This window comes from Mus caroli, chromosome 8 (assembly GCF_900094665.2).
Source record: "Mus caroli chromosome 8, CAROLI_EIJ_v1.1, whole genome shotgun sequence".
In the NCBI taxonomy this organism is placed as follows: domain Eukaryota; kingdom Metazoa; phylum Chordata; class Mammalia; order Rodentia; family Muridae; genus Mus; species Mus caroli.
In genome coordinates this window covers 17,440,984-17,459,278 of record NC_034577.1, presented here as the reverse complement: position 1 = coordinate 17,459,278, position 18,295 = coordinate 17,440,984, and the positions used below count along the sequence as shown (strand labels likewise).

General features: G+C 41.2%; 1 protein-coding gene across 1 annotated transcript in view; it reads right to left on the bottom strand.

The window, feature by feature from the left end:
- Positions 1-18,295, bottom strand: part of Kat6a (lysine acetyltransferase 6A) — an 84,074-nt gene that overhangs the window by 15,246 nt on the left and 50,533 nt on the right. Inside the window, 7 exon segments of the mRNA XM_029481030.1 lie at positions 1,530-1,623; positions 2,562-2,723; positions 4,356-4,497; positions 8,658-8,773; positions 13,729-13,847; positions 16,135-16,451; positions 17,822-17,957. Of these exon segments, the coding sequence (XP_029336890.1) occupies positions 1,530-1,623; positions 2,562-2,723; positions 4,356-4,497; positions 8,658-8,773; positions 13,729-13,847; positions 16,135-16,451; positions 17,822-17,957 (1,086 nt within the window).

The window sequence follows — 18,295 nt, the reverse complement described above, 5'->3', positions numbered from 1 at the left end:
CAGGACTAGAATCAAAACTCTTAAATTGGGCCAGACACTGTAGCACTCCAGTATTCAGGAGCCAGAGGCAGGCAGTTCTTTGTGAGTTCCAGGCTAGCCAGGGATTCAGAGTGGAAATCCAAACAACAAAACAAAGTATCATTAGTGTTATTCATTATTTCTGCATGGTGTCTTTTCAACAATTCTTCAGACTATCACAGTGATGTTTTGTGTATGCTAGGTCCAGGGAGTGGCACTATTAGAAGGTGTAGCCCTGTTGGAGTGGGTAGAGCCCTGTTGGAGTGGGTGTGTCACTGTGGGTGTGGGCTTTAAGACCCTCATCCTAGCGGCCTGAAAGTCAGTGTTCTGCTAGCGAAGATGTAGAACTCTCAGCTCCTCCTGCACCATGCCTATCTGGATGCTGCCATGCTCCTGCCTTGATGATAATGGACTGAGCCTCTGAACCTGTAAGCCAGCCCCGGTTAAATGTTGTCCTTACAAGAGTTGTCTTGGTTATTCATGCATGGTGTCTCTTCACAGAAGTAAAACCTAACTAAGACAGTCACTTTAGAAACAGGATGCATGTCTCACCATTTCCTCTCTAGAACTGTTAGCTTTCACTTTCTAACTCAGATGAAATCATTTCCTGTAAGATCTATTTTCTAGGGCATTTTAAAGCTGTGCTATGTTTTTTGTTTTTTTTTAAATTGGTAGAAGTGTAACTAAACATACACATTTACTCAGATAATGGGACAAAGCAAACAGGCAACGCAGTCCTTCTCTATGGACGTCATTAAGTAGCTACACAGCAGATATGCAGCATTCCTGATGTGCTGGCAATCAGCGTCACTGCACATAACTAAGTTCTACCAGAATTCAGCAATGCACATTAAAGACACTACCGTAGTGTGTGTGTGTGTCTGTGTGTGTGTGTGTGTGTGTGTGTGCGCGCGCGCGCAACTTCTAGAGGGTGGTTCTTTTCTTCTATCACGTGAGTTACAGGGATTAAGCTCAAGTCATCTGGCTTGGTAGCAAGTTCCTTGACCAACTAACTGAACCATCTTGCTGGCCCCCATAAAACTGTATTTGGTATTATTTATGAAAAGATATTTTGTACCAAGCCAAAAGAAAAAGGACCATAGCTTTAAGTTTAAGAACCTGGGCTGGAGAGATGGCTCAGCAGTTAAGAGCACTGGCTGCTCTTCTGAAGGTCCTGAGTTCAAATCCCAACAACCACATGGTGGTTCACAACCATCAGTAGAGCTACAGTGTACTCATTCATATACATAAAATAAATAAATCTTTTACAAAAAGTTTAAGAAGCTACCACAATAATGTGGTGAGAAATGGAGAGGCAACTCAGTGGGTAAAGATGATTGCTACCAAGCTGATGACCAGCCTGGTCACTGTCCAGGGCACACAGGCAGAGGGGACACTGACTCCTCCTGCATGCTGTTCCCGAGTTCCACATGCATACTGTGGGACATAATAAATTTAAAGGTGGTGGTGCTGGGGAGGATACAATGAGAAAACGTGAATGCAGTCCTTACTGAAATCGATGAGGAACCTGCCGTAGCCCTTACGTTGGTACTGGGGGAGAATCATGATACAGGAGACATTGTATTTCTGCTGGCAGTGCTTTTCCTAGTGGAGAACAAGAAGCCAAGTGTTAGAACAATAGTCGGGTAAAGNTGAACAGCAGTGCTAGTCATTAAAAACAAACACTACCAGCCAAAGCCGTCATGGGCCTTTGGGAGAGCAATGCACATCAAGAAAAGNCCACTGGGAGAAGGCAGGACAACGCTCATCACTACCACAGGTGCAGTGCAACCACCCCAAGAAGGCAGTGACAGAAAACACAGTGATTCCATCATCTACAACAAGCTGCCACCACACCCAAGTCCTGATGCCCAAACTCAGCAAAGGAATCTGAGCACCCAGGGGTTGGCAGCCCCATGCCAGTACAGCATTTTTGGCAGCTCCTGCACTGCTACAGAGGGCAAGTTACCATGGACTATATCACCAGCTCTACACAAAATATTCCTAAATGTGGGGCACAAACACATTTCCATAAAGTAGCTGATTTATTTTCAATCCTATTTAACTAGGAAAGTAGCCCAAAAGACCCGTTACAAAGCTAAGCCTTTCCAGCCGCCTGTTTCACACACTTAAAACTTTTACCGTGGATTTGCTTTAAGTACAACTGTCAGATATTTTGAGTAGAAACTACACTTCCATGCCTAAAACTCCAGTTAGAGAGTGTTTCTGTTGGTAAAGAACCCAGAGGCAATGCCAGTGTTTATCTCACAGGCTCTACCTGTTATCACCATGGGACTAGAGGTCGTTTTAGAGTTTTTCCTCTTGAGTATTACCACAGTTCTTTCTCCTAGGAGAATAGTCTGTTGAATGTTACTAGGCATCTTCTAGCNTTGTTAAGTTTCTGAATATTCCTTCTACTTCCTTTCTGAGAAAGCTAGAAGTTTATCTACAAGGTTTTACATGTTGCTGTATCCCCTCCGAGAACTAGGAGACTATCCCAGATTTCTACATGAATTCAAACAATCTGAAACTGACATACTTACTTTAGAAAAGTAGCCAACAAGGTGGCAGCCCTTGACATCATTCTGTGTTAGAACATAGAAAAGAAATGGCTCCACGTCATAATAGAGTGTTTTGTGGTCAAGAAACAACTTTGCCAAGAGACACAGATTTTGACAATAAATGGTACTCACGTTCCCATCAACCTAAGGGAAAACAAACAAGACAGAACGTGATCAGGAGACTGCTCCTGGTTCTGGAATCACACATAGCAGCTACACACGTCACTAGGTTCCTTCTTAGTCTAGCCTAGGAGAGGTTGTCGGTGATCAGGACACACAGCCTAGAGACTAGCCTCTGAAATGGCAGGATGACAGTACCTGCTGCTCTAAGTTGACCAAATGCATCTTCTAATATCCTAACGTCATNAAGCCTGAACTGATAGATGAGGAGGGAAGTGAGAACCTAGATGTGAAATGGCTGTGTTGGTTTCCTAAAAGAATTAACTTCAGCCTACAAGCTTCATTTTCAAAAGTATTTTCATTTAACAAAAGATCTGAGTGTAATCTCCTCTGAAATTTACTCACTAGGTAAAGTATGCCAAGACTGATATCCCAGAAGCAGCCTGGCACAGTACTGTCTCGGCCTACCATGAGGAGGCACAGCCACAGACAGAATTACAGAAAGTGTTAAGTCCTGCCACTCAGCAGTACCAGGCAGTGTCCTAGGTAAGCACCTGGCCAGGGAGACTCAAGGTGGCCAAGACCAGGAGCACGGTGCTCTGTCCATCCTGACATCCTGTGTCTTGGGCTGAAGTTTGCTCTTTTATGAAAAGGGTGATGGGTCCCCATGTGAATATCCTGAGATACTGCCACACAAACTGCAGTCCTTGATGATCACCCAAACATGACTTCTTATAGAACACATACCTACTAATCTATGGAAATGTCAAGAAGCAATTTGCTCTTGATCACTCTTAACCCATCTGTATACTTCCCCCGACATCTCCAACTCCTAAGTGAAGTGCTCCCTCTACTGATGAACTACCTTGCCATCCACTAAAGGAGACCGAGGAGACCCAGGTCATCTGAAAACCTATCACTGCATTAAATAACAGGACCCACATACATGGACTCAATATCTGGCATTCAAACCATACAACTGTGGATCAAGAAGTTAAAGACCACTGTTAATGATAACGCAGAACCACAGACTCATGTAACACATGCCATCACTGTATCATCCTATTAGGATTGGTTCATGATACTAAACACACTTCTGTAAAATATTAGTTTTGAATAACAGAAACAGTTTATTACTGTTGTTTTGGTTTTGGTTTTTTTACCCTGAGATTGTAACTCAGGTTGGCCTGGAACTCACTGTGTAGCCCAGGCTGGCCTCAACTTCATGGCAATCCTCCTGCCTTGGCCTTCTGAGATTATAGGTCTAAGACAATATCCCTGCTNTACAAAGCCTTTCTAAATGCTCTACTTCACAGATTCTGAGATCTATTTTTATCACATCCTTGCATAACATAAAAACTGGCTGGCATTTTGTCAAGTGGGATCTCAAAAATCTTAATTAGCAGTATTTTCCCCTTCTGGTGCTATAAAGCATAATAAGTAAGCTGTATCATGACGGGTGTTTTGAGTCAGTGACATCAGAGTACTTATTGTAAGCACAGGNGCATGGAGGCAGCCNCCGTCCCACCTGGACTGCCCTCTCTGTTCCTCAGACCCAGGAGCTATCTGACTCGGCAGTGAGTGAACAACAGATNTAGCACAGAGAGCACTGGGTTTGAAATGGTCAGGAAGACAGGTACTAGACAGCTACCTTACCTCAAAGACAGAAATATTATTCTTTCGGTAAATCTCATTGGCAGGAGGATGGAACCAACCACATTTCTTCATGTGCTGCTGTAGAATAGTTCTACTTTTCATATATTTTAGACAGAACTCACAAAGATACAATTTAGGCAGCCTGCAAATGATAATTAAAATAGGCTTTATAGTTATAAATCTTCAAACTCTCACGACTCTTCACTCTTCTGCGTCACATTCCCACCCATGTTAGAGTGGGAAGAGCAGGGCGGGAGGATATAACTCGATGGTCAGAGGCACTGCTGCTGGGCTTGACTCCCCAGACAGACATGGTAAATGGAGAGGAATGCCTCCCACAAGCTGTCCTCTGACTTCTATGTGTGCCACCCCCAAAACAAAAATAATTAACTTTTAAAAAGTGGTAAGAGTGTAGCTTTTTTTTCCTACGGAAGTAGGAAGGGGACACCCCAAACTTTAAGTAGCAGCCACCAACTAAATAGCAGCACAAGGGCAGAAGTGAGAAGTCAAGCTACCTAGCTCAGGGGTTTTCCTATTAAACTAAAAATTCCCTTTCTTTTAAAGTCAATCAACAGATCTGAAAAANCCCACATTGTTACCCCTGGAGAATCTCCAATAAGCAGAATAAAGCTATAGATTCCCGATTCCTTCCTTCCTTCCTTCATCATTCCTGTCTTGATTTCAGGAAATAAGCTCTTGGATACTTACCAGGTGTCAGACTCTGTGCTAGAGACTTATACGTGTGTACGCAGTGCTAGGCAAAGTGGACATGAAGTGTATACTGTAAAATCATACTTTTTAAGTGCTTTTAAGTATGAAATTATANCACTGAATATGTTTGGGGAAGTTAAGCTATACTGTATACCACATCCTTTCTGTCCCTAAAGTTCTGTTTCTATCCTTCCCTGGTTTAAACATCAACAAAAACAAATAACATTGTATGAAGAAAGCCTGTTAGTCAAAATTTTGTTATTTTGGGCAGGGCCTGGTAGCATTTGTTTAATCCAAGCATCCAGAGACAGAGATAGGCATATCTCTGTGAGTTCAAGGCCAGCAAGGGCTATATAGTGAGACCCTAACTAAAAAAAAAAAAAAAAAAAATTATCATGCTGGGCTGGAGAGACAGCTGTGCAATCCAGGTTATGTGAGACAGTCTCGGCACTGGGGAGGAATGGTGCTGGATATTTAGCTCAGTGGTAGAGAGCTTACAAGCGCAAAGTTGCCCTGGGTTATGTTCCTATCTGTAAAAATAAAATAATAATAATAAAAAAAAAAACAAAAGCTAGGTGTGGTGGTGCCTTTAATCCCAGCACTTGGTAGGCAGAGACAGATAGATCTCTGAGTTCCAGGCCAGCCAAGTTTACATAGCAAGACCCTGTTTCAAAATAAACCAACCAAACAAACAAAAAACAAAGACAAAAAAAAAAAAATCACAAAAAGGACAGAAAACCAAACCAAAACAAAGACCAAGTTAAAACTTAGGCTGTGCTGGTTTATCTCTGGAATCAGTCGTCATAGCATTCCTATGGCGAGACAGAAGACTGACTGCCCAAAAACTTTTGGGTCAGCTGGCCCGAAATACAGCAGAAACAAGAGACCTTGTTTCAACAAGGTGGAAGGCCAGACCAAAAAGTTGTTTCCTGGTCTCCACATTTGTGGCATAGCACACATATGTATACATGCACACANACACACATGCTCGCATGCACAGACATGTACATGCACACATACTCCCACCCCTCTTAAATTTATTTAAAGAGGCCGAGCAGGAATACCACAACTTAGCATAACTTTGTCTATAAAACAAAAAGTGAAGAGGACAGAAGGGCCAGAGACATATCCATCCTATGGGTATCTCTTAAATGAGGCATTAAGTCAAGTTACAGATGCTACCTGTAATATGGAATATGGCTGTANGCTCCAGACAGAAAGTGAGCCCACATTCTACTTCAGGCACCTATAAGATATACTGAATATATATGTGCTGGACCCAGGTCTGCAATGGAGATAGAAATTCTCACTTCACAGTTAGTGCGGAGACACTGAGTTGGTTGTAAAGCCCACAGGTGAGCTACCCATGCTATAGTCTATAGCAGCAACTTTTACTTTCTTGTCTTCCATGTTACCTCAGCACTGAACAGCTAAGGCACTAAAAGCCCTGTTTGGTTTCTTCTTCAATAACAGATCATGCAAATCTGGTTCTAGCAGTACTCTCATAGTCTGCTTCAAACCAAGCAGGAAGAGAAGTAAAGGGAAGTAGAATTTCTTAAGCTACTTTATTACATGGGAATCAGCCTTCTTAAGACCTCGACATGACCTCACCGCAGAGGGTGTTGTGAAGCTGATCTCTGAGTAGTTTGAGTGGAGGCTGCCCATGACAGTGACTTCTTCACTGGGCCCATCCATGTCATATAGTGTAGCTTCTTCCCTGGTGTGCTCTACTTTGGTTTACCTCTTTGTGTGAGCCAGGGAAAGATTACTAGTACACTAGACATACATTAATACTTAGACTTTATGCAGCACACCCCAAAGCACAATCCTATTGTTCCTGCTAAACTTTTTCTCTCAGGATTCTTTCTTTTTTGTTTGCTACAAAGTTTTTATATGCCATGAGACTTGGAATGTGTTTTAAAGGTGTTTAGCAAGAAATCAATCTAGAGGCAATCAAGTATAAAACAGTAGCAAGAGACCACCAACTTTATTAAGAATGGAGGTTTATTATGTGAAAAAGGTATGATCTCTGGAGAGGACTGGGAAGTGAGAGTGCTTGCCATGCACGACCAGGACGGAGCTCAGGTCCAGAACCACAGAGCTATCTGGTGGGGCTAGTAGCCCACCTGATACTTCAGCTAGTGACAAGGGATCCCTGAGCAAAATGGCTAGTGAAGCTAGCTGGATAAGTGAGCTGGGTTTGATTGAGAAGTCCTGTCTCAAAAGGGTGAGGTGAATTTGTCATACAGTAGATTCCCTATGTCAACCTTGGGTCTCTACACACACATGCACACTAGTGCATATGAGCCCACGCACACATGTGAACATACATACACAAAGGCACATATACCACAAACACATTTTTAAAAGTCTAAGATCTCCAGGCGTTTTACTCAACTCAAATTAAAAAGAACTCAGAAGAAAATCCACACAACTCAACTGAGTAGATGTATTTAGTTTCTAAAAACATAACTGTAAGAATAAAAACTGTAAGGACAGAAAACAACATCTGTAACTACTAAAAACACTATTAAACTGCTGGATATTTCTCATGGAGAACTAAAGAAATTACAAGGAATAAGGAAACATACAGGAAATGTCTGAGATTTGCTGTAAGGAAGACNGCTATACAGTTCCTATCCTGTCTCTTTCTGCCTTTTATTATATTGGGGGGGGGGGGTATTTTCTGTTGACAATATTTACTCCTACATTGAACCAGGCCCCCTCACAAACAGTTCTAGTAACAATTTTATCGAAATACATGGCAAAAATTTCATACGCATACTTTCAATGTCTTGTAAGACAAAAATCTGTAACTGCATTCTCATCATCTCTTGCAAATATGAAAACTGGTTCTCTCCAGCCACTCCTCCCTTGAGTAGAAGAGCCATGGTGCATGTGGCTTCAATTTATCTGCACTACAATCTCTGGGCAGCTGACAGANTAATACATGTGATGAGCTTGCTTTAAAGTGGTGGTAATAGGAACCGAAGAGATGGCTTATTAGCAGGTAAAATAACCTAGGGTTTAATGGCTTGGGCCCACATGGTGGAAGTAAAGAGAAAATGGATCCCCCTCGTTTATCCACTGATTCCTACACTCGTGCTGGGACACGGACACACACACACAAGCATCAATACAAAAACTTAAAAATACTAACATTTATTTCTTTCTGATCATACAAGATCATAGCTATTCAAAACTCCAAATTACCAAGTAGCAGAGTACTGTAGGAGTTGCTTAATTTCTTGCATTCCTTTTACATGCACATAACACACACACACACACACACACACACACAAATGGATCATACCTGAATATAATTTAATCTTTTCTTTAAAAAGTCAACTTAAGAGTTATTACTCATGATACTACCTTAAAGATAATATCACTGAGTCACTTTAATATGGTTTAGAGTTCTTAAAATAGCTTTGGAGTATCAGACAAGGACATCTAAAGCTAGCTAGAGAAATGGCTGTTAAAGTACACTGCTATCATGGACATTTTAAAGTTTTTCATGTAAAAATATGAACTGGATGAAACACTAGCAGATACCTTCTAGTCCTAAAGTCTTCTGGAATCAGAACCTACCTTGAGTACTCCTGAGGATACGGAGAGGAGTACCAGGTGTGGATTTCATACTTCCCAAACTCAATGACAGAGGGACAGCGGACTTGTGGATCAGGGGGCCCAGTTACTCCGACCTTCTGTACAGTCAAGAAAAACATTATACATGTTAGCTAATTTAAATAGACTGACCTAACAACAACAATAACAAAATATTAATAATACTAATGCCCAGCATCTAAATGTCTTTCTGGACCCACAAGAGAACGAGAAGTCAAACAGAAGCCAACAAATCGTAAGGTGAGCTGTCTATTTAAATAGCAGGCTCACATAAATAAAGTGCTGGCAAGCCTCTTAAACCATCTGTAGTTGGTATTACTGAGTTTTCTGTCTGTAGACTGGACACTTTCCTCAACTAAGCTTACTACTTTGACGATTTTTATTAATTAAACTGCTGGGTTAAAAGAACAGGGTGTTGAATACTCCTGCTAGCTAGCAACAAAACAAACACCCTGTACTGATCCTATAAGGACCACAGAAACCTCTTCTGACTTGGGAAAGTAATAGAAAAAGAGTATGACAAAGCAAGTACCAAAAACGTCTTCAATTTGTACCACGTGTGATTTTCGTCATTAGGAGTTTGATTGAACAAAATCACACTTTAAAAAAAAAAAAAAGGCCAACCTTTTCCTACTATTTACAAATGGAAATGGTCAACATTCCTCCCCTGTAATAATCTGAAGTGCATCGTCAAGAACTAAGCGGTATTTGCAGCCTTGATGATTAATTTTCTACANCAGAGGATCAAATACGAGCTACTTCTAAAAGGTTGGAAACATTCAATTCAAAGGCCAACTCGTTTACGCTGCATACAACCAAACAACAAGTTCANACATATGTGTATGTGTTCATCATGGACATTTTATAAATGTTGGCTCACCTAAAAAAAGATGACAGAACTACAATTTAGGCTGACCAGATAGAAGTATTAATAGCTCATCATCCCCCCTCCCCCCCCCAAAAAAAAAAAAAAAATTTAGGCTGACCAGATAGAAGTATTAATAGCTCATCATCCCCCCTCCCCCCCCCAAAAAAAATCAAAATTATCTTTCAATGTTATATTTTTAAAACCACTGAGAGATTNAAAATCCTCTCTTTGGAGTCCATACATACACATACAACAAAACTAAAAAGCTAAAGACTCATATTCTAAGGTTTGTTGAAAATCATTAATAAGAAATTAACCTCATCACCACACCTGATTGGCAATTCCCTCATTCCCCTTTCCTCAAAGGCCAAGGGACTCATCTCAGGTTTCTCACTGGAATACAGCCAAGTGAGCCCAAGCTCTTCCTGAGGCGCCTTAAAACAAAAGCTGATTATCTTCTGGATAAAATCCACTGGNTCACCAGTGAGCTCCAGGACTCCTCCGACAATTAAAAACCGTACAGAAACACACCAAAAACAATTAAAATGCAATTCTGTAAAAAAAATTTTAAAAAGCTGATCTTTAACTGCATTCTAGATTCTAAGTATTCTAATTTATAAAGTAAGATCTTTTCATCTGTCTTTGCACCTCACAACAACAGTGGGTCATTTAGGAAAATAGAATAACCCCCAANCCCCAAACTACCTTCCTGAAGTCCGGATTAAACAGGAAGTATAAAAGCTAGAACATGCACCTGTTGTGATGCAGCCTGCCATGGGAGAGTCCTCCCATCGGCCCTGCAGTGCTCCTCCAGCCGGATACCCGATGAGAACGTGGAGACCCAGTTCCAATATAACTGTTTACACATCACCACAGGTGAGAGCCGGCCTCTGCCCACACACACCTTTACCTGTGGCGCCGTGCAGTGCTCTGGCGCATGCGCTCATGTGAGTATGTACTCCACCCCCACCCCACCCTAATTCCCCTGTGTAGCCTTTAGAGGAAGGATTTTCCACTCGCTCAGGCTTAAAGTCAACAGGCTCTACCTGAGGAAGCAACTACACACACACTCACTCACTCACTCACTGGCATCTTGCCACATCAACTACTGAATTTCCACAAGGTCATCTTAAAGTTTTCTGATCCTTGGCCCACACCTCCTGTGTTCTGGAATTACAGGTGTGTGCCATCACCATCTGATCTTATGTGGGACCAAACCCAAGGACTTTGTGCATTCTAGGCAAGCACTCTTACCAACTGAGGTAAATATCCAGCCCCAGGAAAACCAACCTCAACCAGAGTGTAACCTTGCTATTTCATTTGAGGGCTTCCCAACCTGTGGTCTGGGTCTGCAGTTTCACCTGTATGATCCTTAGTCATCCCCTAGACAGCGTGAACTTAGCTCCTCAATTTTACTCCTCTCACCCTGACAGTTTCTAAGCAAGTCCCCGTGTCACTCTTCTTACAGTCTTACCGACTCTCTCTTCAGTCTTGTAGATCATTACTTTGAAAACATCTCCCTATGTATCTGAACACAGCCACGCAATGCAGNCAGACAAGGAAGCCCTGTTACTATCTCCCACTGCATTCTTCCCTTCTCTCTAGTACCCATGTGTATTTTGTGGTTAGGATTGTTTGCCATTCTCATCGCTAATGAGACTGAAAGCTCCTAAGTCTATGTTCAGTACCAAGCCAGGCACATACATTTACCTGTATGGTTAATACAAAGCCAGGCACATGCATTCTAAATAAATCAATCTCATNGAGAAAGATCATTAAACCAGAATTTCTGTTCATTTCCACTTAATATGCTAATGATTTAAACATACAATATCTAGCTGTTTATGTCCTTNATGCAAGATATAAGCTTACTAAATTATTGTGGGGTATCCCTTTCCTTGGGGGAGTCTCCACCAGTCTTCAGAATCTGTCCTCACATCTGCTTACTGTGCTGGATGCTACGTGAATGAGAGAGTGCAGTGCTGGGTGTGATGCTTAGCACTGAATATCAACCTGAACGGATCTGGAATCATCAGACACATGCCTCTGGCTGTGCCTACTCAACACATCCAGACAAGTTTAACTGAAAAGGAAAACCCCAACTCAGACTGTGCAAAACCTCTCAATAGGTGACCTCAAAATAAGGAAGCCAGAGAAAAACAGCAGTGTTGCCTGTCTGCCTTTGCTTCTTCCTAAACATGAGGCTCATCAAGGTGATGGCTGCTATAATCCTCCCCTGACAACAGACTCCAGGTTCTTNACATTTCCAATGCAGACTGTCTGTGAGGAAATACACATCTTCTAGACATTTACTTCCAGACTGGGACTGCAGAAGCATCCAGATTCACAGACTGAACAGCCACCAGCCTGCACACNACAACCACTATTGATCTATCCAACCCCTACTGTGTAATCTACTAAATCCCTTTGTGGTACAATTGCACATGCACACGCATATATACACCATAGTCTATTTGGGCTATTCTTTTGCAGAATTTCACCTATTTCCCGGAGACACACACATACTATCGGCCATATTACTGTTATGCTTTGTCCTGGGTCTCAGCAGTACCTCTCAGTCACCGTTTTCTTCATGTGCCTATTAACACCTATTGTCGCACTATTTTTTCCCCAGCAGAAACATTCACCCATTATACAAAGCCTTGACTTCAGGCTAACCACTCAGTTTATAGAGTAAATAAAGACAAACTGCCTGTTCCTAAGGCGCTTCAATCCTAGAAATGAATAAACTCAAACTGGGTATGCTAGTGCAAGTCTTTTAACCNAGCTCTTAGAAAACTGAGGTGGGTTTTGAACTCAAGGTCAGGCTTGTCTACACAGTAAGTTCCAGGCTAGTCAAGGCTACATGTTGAGACCCTGTTTCAAAATAAACACATAAATAAAACAGATTCAAGAGATGATAAGCACTATGTAGGAAAACCAGCAGGAAAGGGGTGGCTAACACAGCGGGTGGCTAACAGTGGTTTACCCTTAGTGTGCGTTGGGATGGCCTCTCTGGAATATGTGCCCTAGAGGAAGTAACCGGTCAATCAACTAGGCACGTGGACATGAGAACACCAAGTGCTATGGGGAGACTGGGTTTGGTGTATCTGAGAAAAAAAAGGTGTCTGGGACTGGGCAAGGGAAGAGGGAAAGCAGCCAAGGCACCTAACCCTTGAAGATAAGGATATAGAAACCGGTTTGTTAAAAATTCTAAGTAGGGCTAAGAGATACTGGATGTATCAACTGAGGTTACAAAATAAAGTCAATCCATGTAAAGAACAAAACGAGAGACTAAAGCAAGGCAGCAAGGGAAGAGTGGAAGCCAGAGGCACAGTCTGGAGACTATAATACCCAAAGCCAACGGATGGTAGCTTTGAACCAGCAAGCAGCAGTCATATCCTGGATACATTCTGAATCTGCCAATGGCTCCAATGTGGTGCATAGGCAGAATGCAAAGGAACNAAGACCTGTTTGTGTACACAAATGTATAGACATGAACATTGTCNCGGTTTGGCTCTTAAATGCTTCCCCACAGCCAGCTGATGACACTATTGGGAGATGAAAGAACCCCTAACACATGAGGCTTAGCGGAAGGAAGCTGAGTCATTGGCACACCTTTAAGGGATTACCAGGACCCATGCTCCTGCCATGCTCTTCTTCTTGACCATGAGGTACTACTCTCGTTAAATTTAAAGAGTTTTTACCTACACAACAAAAGACCATGAAATGAGTCCAAATGACTCTCTTCTGGGAGGGCTAGAGAGTTAGCTCAGCAGCAGAGGGCCTGAGCTTCATTTCCAGCACCTACATGGCAGCTTACAATTTTCTGTAACTCCAGTTCCAGGAAACATACATATGGTATACAGATTTACATGCAGGTAAAATACTCATACATATAACAATAACAGTAAAATATCCAACTTTACTTATTAATACAGTAAGGAAATACAGTATGCTCCCTTAATATTGGAAACCAAAGCACTGTACTTCTGAGCAAAGCATAAGCAACTGCAGTTGGGAAGGAATTCCTAACAGGGAGAGCCCCCATCTGCACAGAGCACATCTGTCTCAAGGTAAGCTCCACTTCTGTCTTACCCCCCACACACTCAGCTGTTTGCTGTCCTTCACAGTCCCTGACTGTCTAGCCTGAATATGCATATTTACCTGCAGTGCTTGTTCTTGGATATCACGAAACAATTCCATATCTCTTTCAGTCATGATTTCTTGGCTCCCAAAAAGCCGTTCCTCATTTTCTTGTTTGCTTTCCCAGCCGTCCTGATTGTCTACACATAAAGAAAGGACTCACGTGTTATTTGTAGTATCTTCAATTTAATCAACCTTTCAGTCTGGAGACCTTAACATTATTTATGTTCTACCCAAAAAAGGACAGCATTAGATCGACTCTTAGAAACATTACTCAAGTATTAAGAATCTGTCCTTCTGATAAAAAACCCAATTTGTCTTAAATTTTCCTAAAAATATGACATAACCAAATTTAAATTCATTAAAAGGTTAATTTCAACAGACAGAACAAGAAAAGGGTCTAAAGAACAGAAATGTTATGTGTGACTACTGACACTTTTAGCATGAATTTAATGTGTCAACAATCACCACACAGACTTCAAAAGAACTATGTTAACTGATACCAGGAAATACTAACTCCCTTCACATTCTGGGTGCCCTGTTAAAGCACAAACTCCACAAACCTGAGGACCACAGATGATAATCCTCTGGGTAAGTATGAAAAATTATGATAATCATCCACTAAATGATGGCTCTTCCTCAACTGGGCAAAATAATTAGTGAAGGGAGTATGGGGATTATGCAGATCATTATCCTTTGCATTTGAAGATGACACTGCTGGTGACCTCCTCTGTGAGTCTGGCTGAAAAGACCAATCAGTGACAGTTCTCTTTTCAAATTGACTGCAGAGACTGGCTCTGTGATTCATTTAGTACAAGAAGAAAAAGAAGACAAAAACTCAAGGACAACATTCTCAACTGAAAAGACAGTACAGTCTAACGTAACCAAGTAGCTGTAATGCCCCCTAGTGCACGACACAGATGGATGCAGGCACAGACTAGTACTGCATTCCGTGACACTGTATAAAATGATGTACAAATTGGTTCTTAATATTTACAACGCATACATAAGAACATAGAGCCTATTAAAGTAAACTACACCAATGATTGAAGCTTAATGTTAGTTCTCTCCATATTTTTATACATTTGCTAGGACAGCGTCTAGTTCTAAGTTCCCAGCAGGTTCNTTTAATAATCCGTTTTCAGTGGGTTCCATTCCAATGAAAATCTTAGAAGTCCTTTTGCAAGTCTGATATAAATAGACTTTTCGTCTTTCTGGATGACNGTGCTCCAAGTGAAGCTCATCCATAATCTAACATGGACGGTCTTGATGTGCACAGTAACCGACTAGCACTCTGACGAGAGCCAAGTCAGTCAAAGTGGAGGATCAGAGAGGGACGAGGGCCTTCTCCCTTGGACCAATCATCCAGTCACATGTGCAGGAATGAAGCAGAGGATAATACAACCACTTGTTCATGGGACATTTGAGAAGGAAAACCAAAATTAAATTCTCTTGCAGTAGGTAACACCTTAAAACTTAAAAACAAAACAAAACTTTGTTGGAGAGGAGGGGATATATGATGTCAGGATATATTAAGTGAGAGAAGAATAATTTAAAAGATAAAAATGTTAAAAATCTGTATTCATAACTTCATTGTTTTAAACAAATACAACTCTCATGAAATAAAAAATAAATTAAATAAGACAACAATAACAACAACAACAACAACAACAAAAACCCTTTCCTGTAGTAAGACCCTGAAACTTGGTCCCCATGACCCGGTTTGTTCTGATTTTTCAAATTTTCTCAGAGCTCTTTCAACTCCATGACATGACTATTTTGTCTTAACTCAAGCCTTACAAAAGAGACTGTTTAAGACCTTAAGTCTCTGACTTGAAGTATCTACCATACTACTGAGCCCTTTCCATAGGTAGTTCCTATTTTGAAGGGTTGGAAATCAGGCTAAACATAGNCTATCGGGCTGGAGCTATATAGGAAGGAAGCCCCTTCCCTCACTGCTTAATATATGAAAACTTACAAATACATTTCCATGATATGAAGTAGAAAATCATACGTATTCTGCTTATGTTTTAGTCTTTTCTGTATACTTAAATGAACGGCAGGTTAACCATGTCTGCTCTTTCTAATGTCCTTGCAGATATAAAGCAAAAGCCATGGTGCTTCAAGGTCACAACTCTGCAGCTTCACCTCAGCTCTAATTCCTGACACAGCGCCACGTAAGTATGGGCCTTTAATACATTCTTCTATATCCATGTTTGTCTTCTCACGGTCTCACTATGTATTCCAGGTTGGTCNGAACATGTGATCCTCCTGCCTCCGACTCTCTAGTGCTATGATTTCAGGTCTGTGCCTTCGGGCTTGTCTATAATTTTTACAATGAAATATGAACTATTCTATGTGACTANTGTTAAAACAAATAATACACTTTGTAATATGTTTGTTTCTAAGCTTGGTTCAAACTTTTACCTGTGGGCCAATCTGAAGTACTTGATTTCCTGTTGCCCTTTTTCCTGATTCTGTATTGCTCAGAGTAGTCTACCACTTCCCCTCGGGCTTTCCGCCCATCAGGAGAAGGGGTGAAGAATTTGGTAAGGCCATCAATGAGCCCTTTGGTTTTCTTGTTGAACTTCAAGGGGGCATTGCTATCTCTGCAGAAGTCCAAGCCATCTATCCGCTCTAAATAGCCTTCTTCTGATGATGACGCAGACTGGCTGGAGACAGTGATTTTACGTTTCCGACCCCTTCCAGGACCAGTTCGAACTTTGCTAAAGGGACCTTTTGATCTAAAGAATCAGACAGGAAAAAAAATATATAACTATTAAAAAGAAATCATCATAAGCTTTATATTAATATAAAACATAAACTTAAAAAATAATCNGTAGCTTTATTTTTAAAATATACTTATATTAAACTTCTAGCACTCAGAAGGCAGAGACAAGTGGATCTCTGTGGTGAGTTCAGGCAAGCCTGGTCTATATAGCAGATTTCAGGACAGCCAAAACTGCACATTGAGACCTTCACAAAAAGAACAGAACAAGAGGGAGGGAGGGAAGGGGGAAGGAAAAATGTATAAACTATAAACAGTAGTGTTATCTTAGAACCATCTCACTCCAGGAAGCCTAGCTTACAGTGGGAAATTCGAACCCTAAAGCAGAATTTCAAACACACCTTCATACCATTTGTTTTACACACACACACACACACACACACACACACACACACGGTACACGAATTAAATCACTGAACAATTCTGTGACCGCTGTACCACAGAGTTATGCTTTTAACTCTAAAAACAAAGACAGGTTTACTTTCTGAATATCAGACATCAAAAGATCATGTAAAGACAAATTCGGGCTCCTTATAAGATGAAAACCACAGACTAGGATGCTGGTTCTAAAATGTCAGGCTGCTNGTGCTCACTTATTTCTGTTATATCACCTTCAAGATAGTGATATGTAGAAAAGATACATAAATAGATTTGAGACAAAAAAGAGGTTTACAGATTTAAAACATTTTTATATGACCAAAAGTGAAATACTGTAAAAGTGTTCCGAGAAGACAGAAAGCTACTGAAACCTGTCCCACCACCTCCAGAAAGCCTTGTTTGCCAGTCTATAGTTGGCAACTTTTTGCTAACCGATGAAAGCATACCCCAGGAGAACACAACACTGAGACTTCACCTCAGTCAGACCTTACCCAGTGGTCTGCTTATGTCTGTCTACTGATAAACACCTCAGCCTGCATCCAAAGACCCACACAAATGCAGTCTGCAGTTTCTNTGCTATTCCACATAAGCAGTGACATAAGTTAAGCATTACAGTTGGTGCCAGATTTAGGTTTTAAGCCCAGCTCAACACTTAATGTAGAACTTTATGAAATTAATTTCTATATGCTTTAACTTCTACTATTGGAAAATAAGAAAAACAGCTGCAGCAACACTCCACTAGGTTGTAGGGAAACTTGAATGTCTGGACAGAGGCACTTGGAGCAGGGTCTACATGGCACTTGATTAAGGGCTAGCAAAATTAGCATGTCACATCAGAGTGCCAGTTATAACAATGGACTCTTCTGTAATAAAGAAAACAAGTGACTCCTACACTATAGAGACAGCCCTATCCTTTTCTCCCCTCACCTTGCCATAAGTACAACTTACACCGTGTTTTGTTTCTTTAACCTGTTTTTTGGACGTCCTATTGGATTAGCATAGCGCCGTTTTATCTGTGCCGCCTTCTTTTGTAGAAGTTTCCGTCCTTTTTTCCTAGGTCGGCATATCTGACATATCCACATACCTGTAAAAGAATAAAATTCTATACAAAGCCATAGCTACAAATATACTGAAAGGTCTCATATATCCCAATCCCTCGAGGTTACTTTAAGAACTATGTGAGAATCTAATGAATTGCTTCTGGGAAGGAAAAAGAAGCCAGAAAAACATATACAGATAAATACCTATGAACAGCTCAAAGAACTCATATACACCCTCAAAGCAGGTGNCCACTGATTCTCCATCAAAAATCTCTGCTCTAGCCAGGTGTGGTAGCACACACCTTTAATTCTAGCACAGGTAGGTAGACCTCTGTGAGTTCTGGGATAGCCAGAGCTTCATAGAGACACTGTGTCTCAAAAG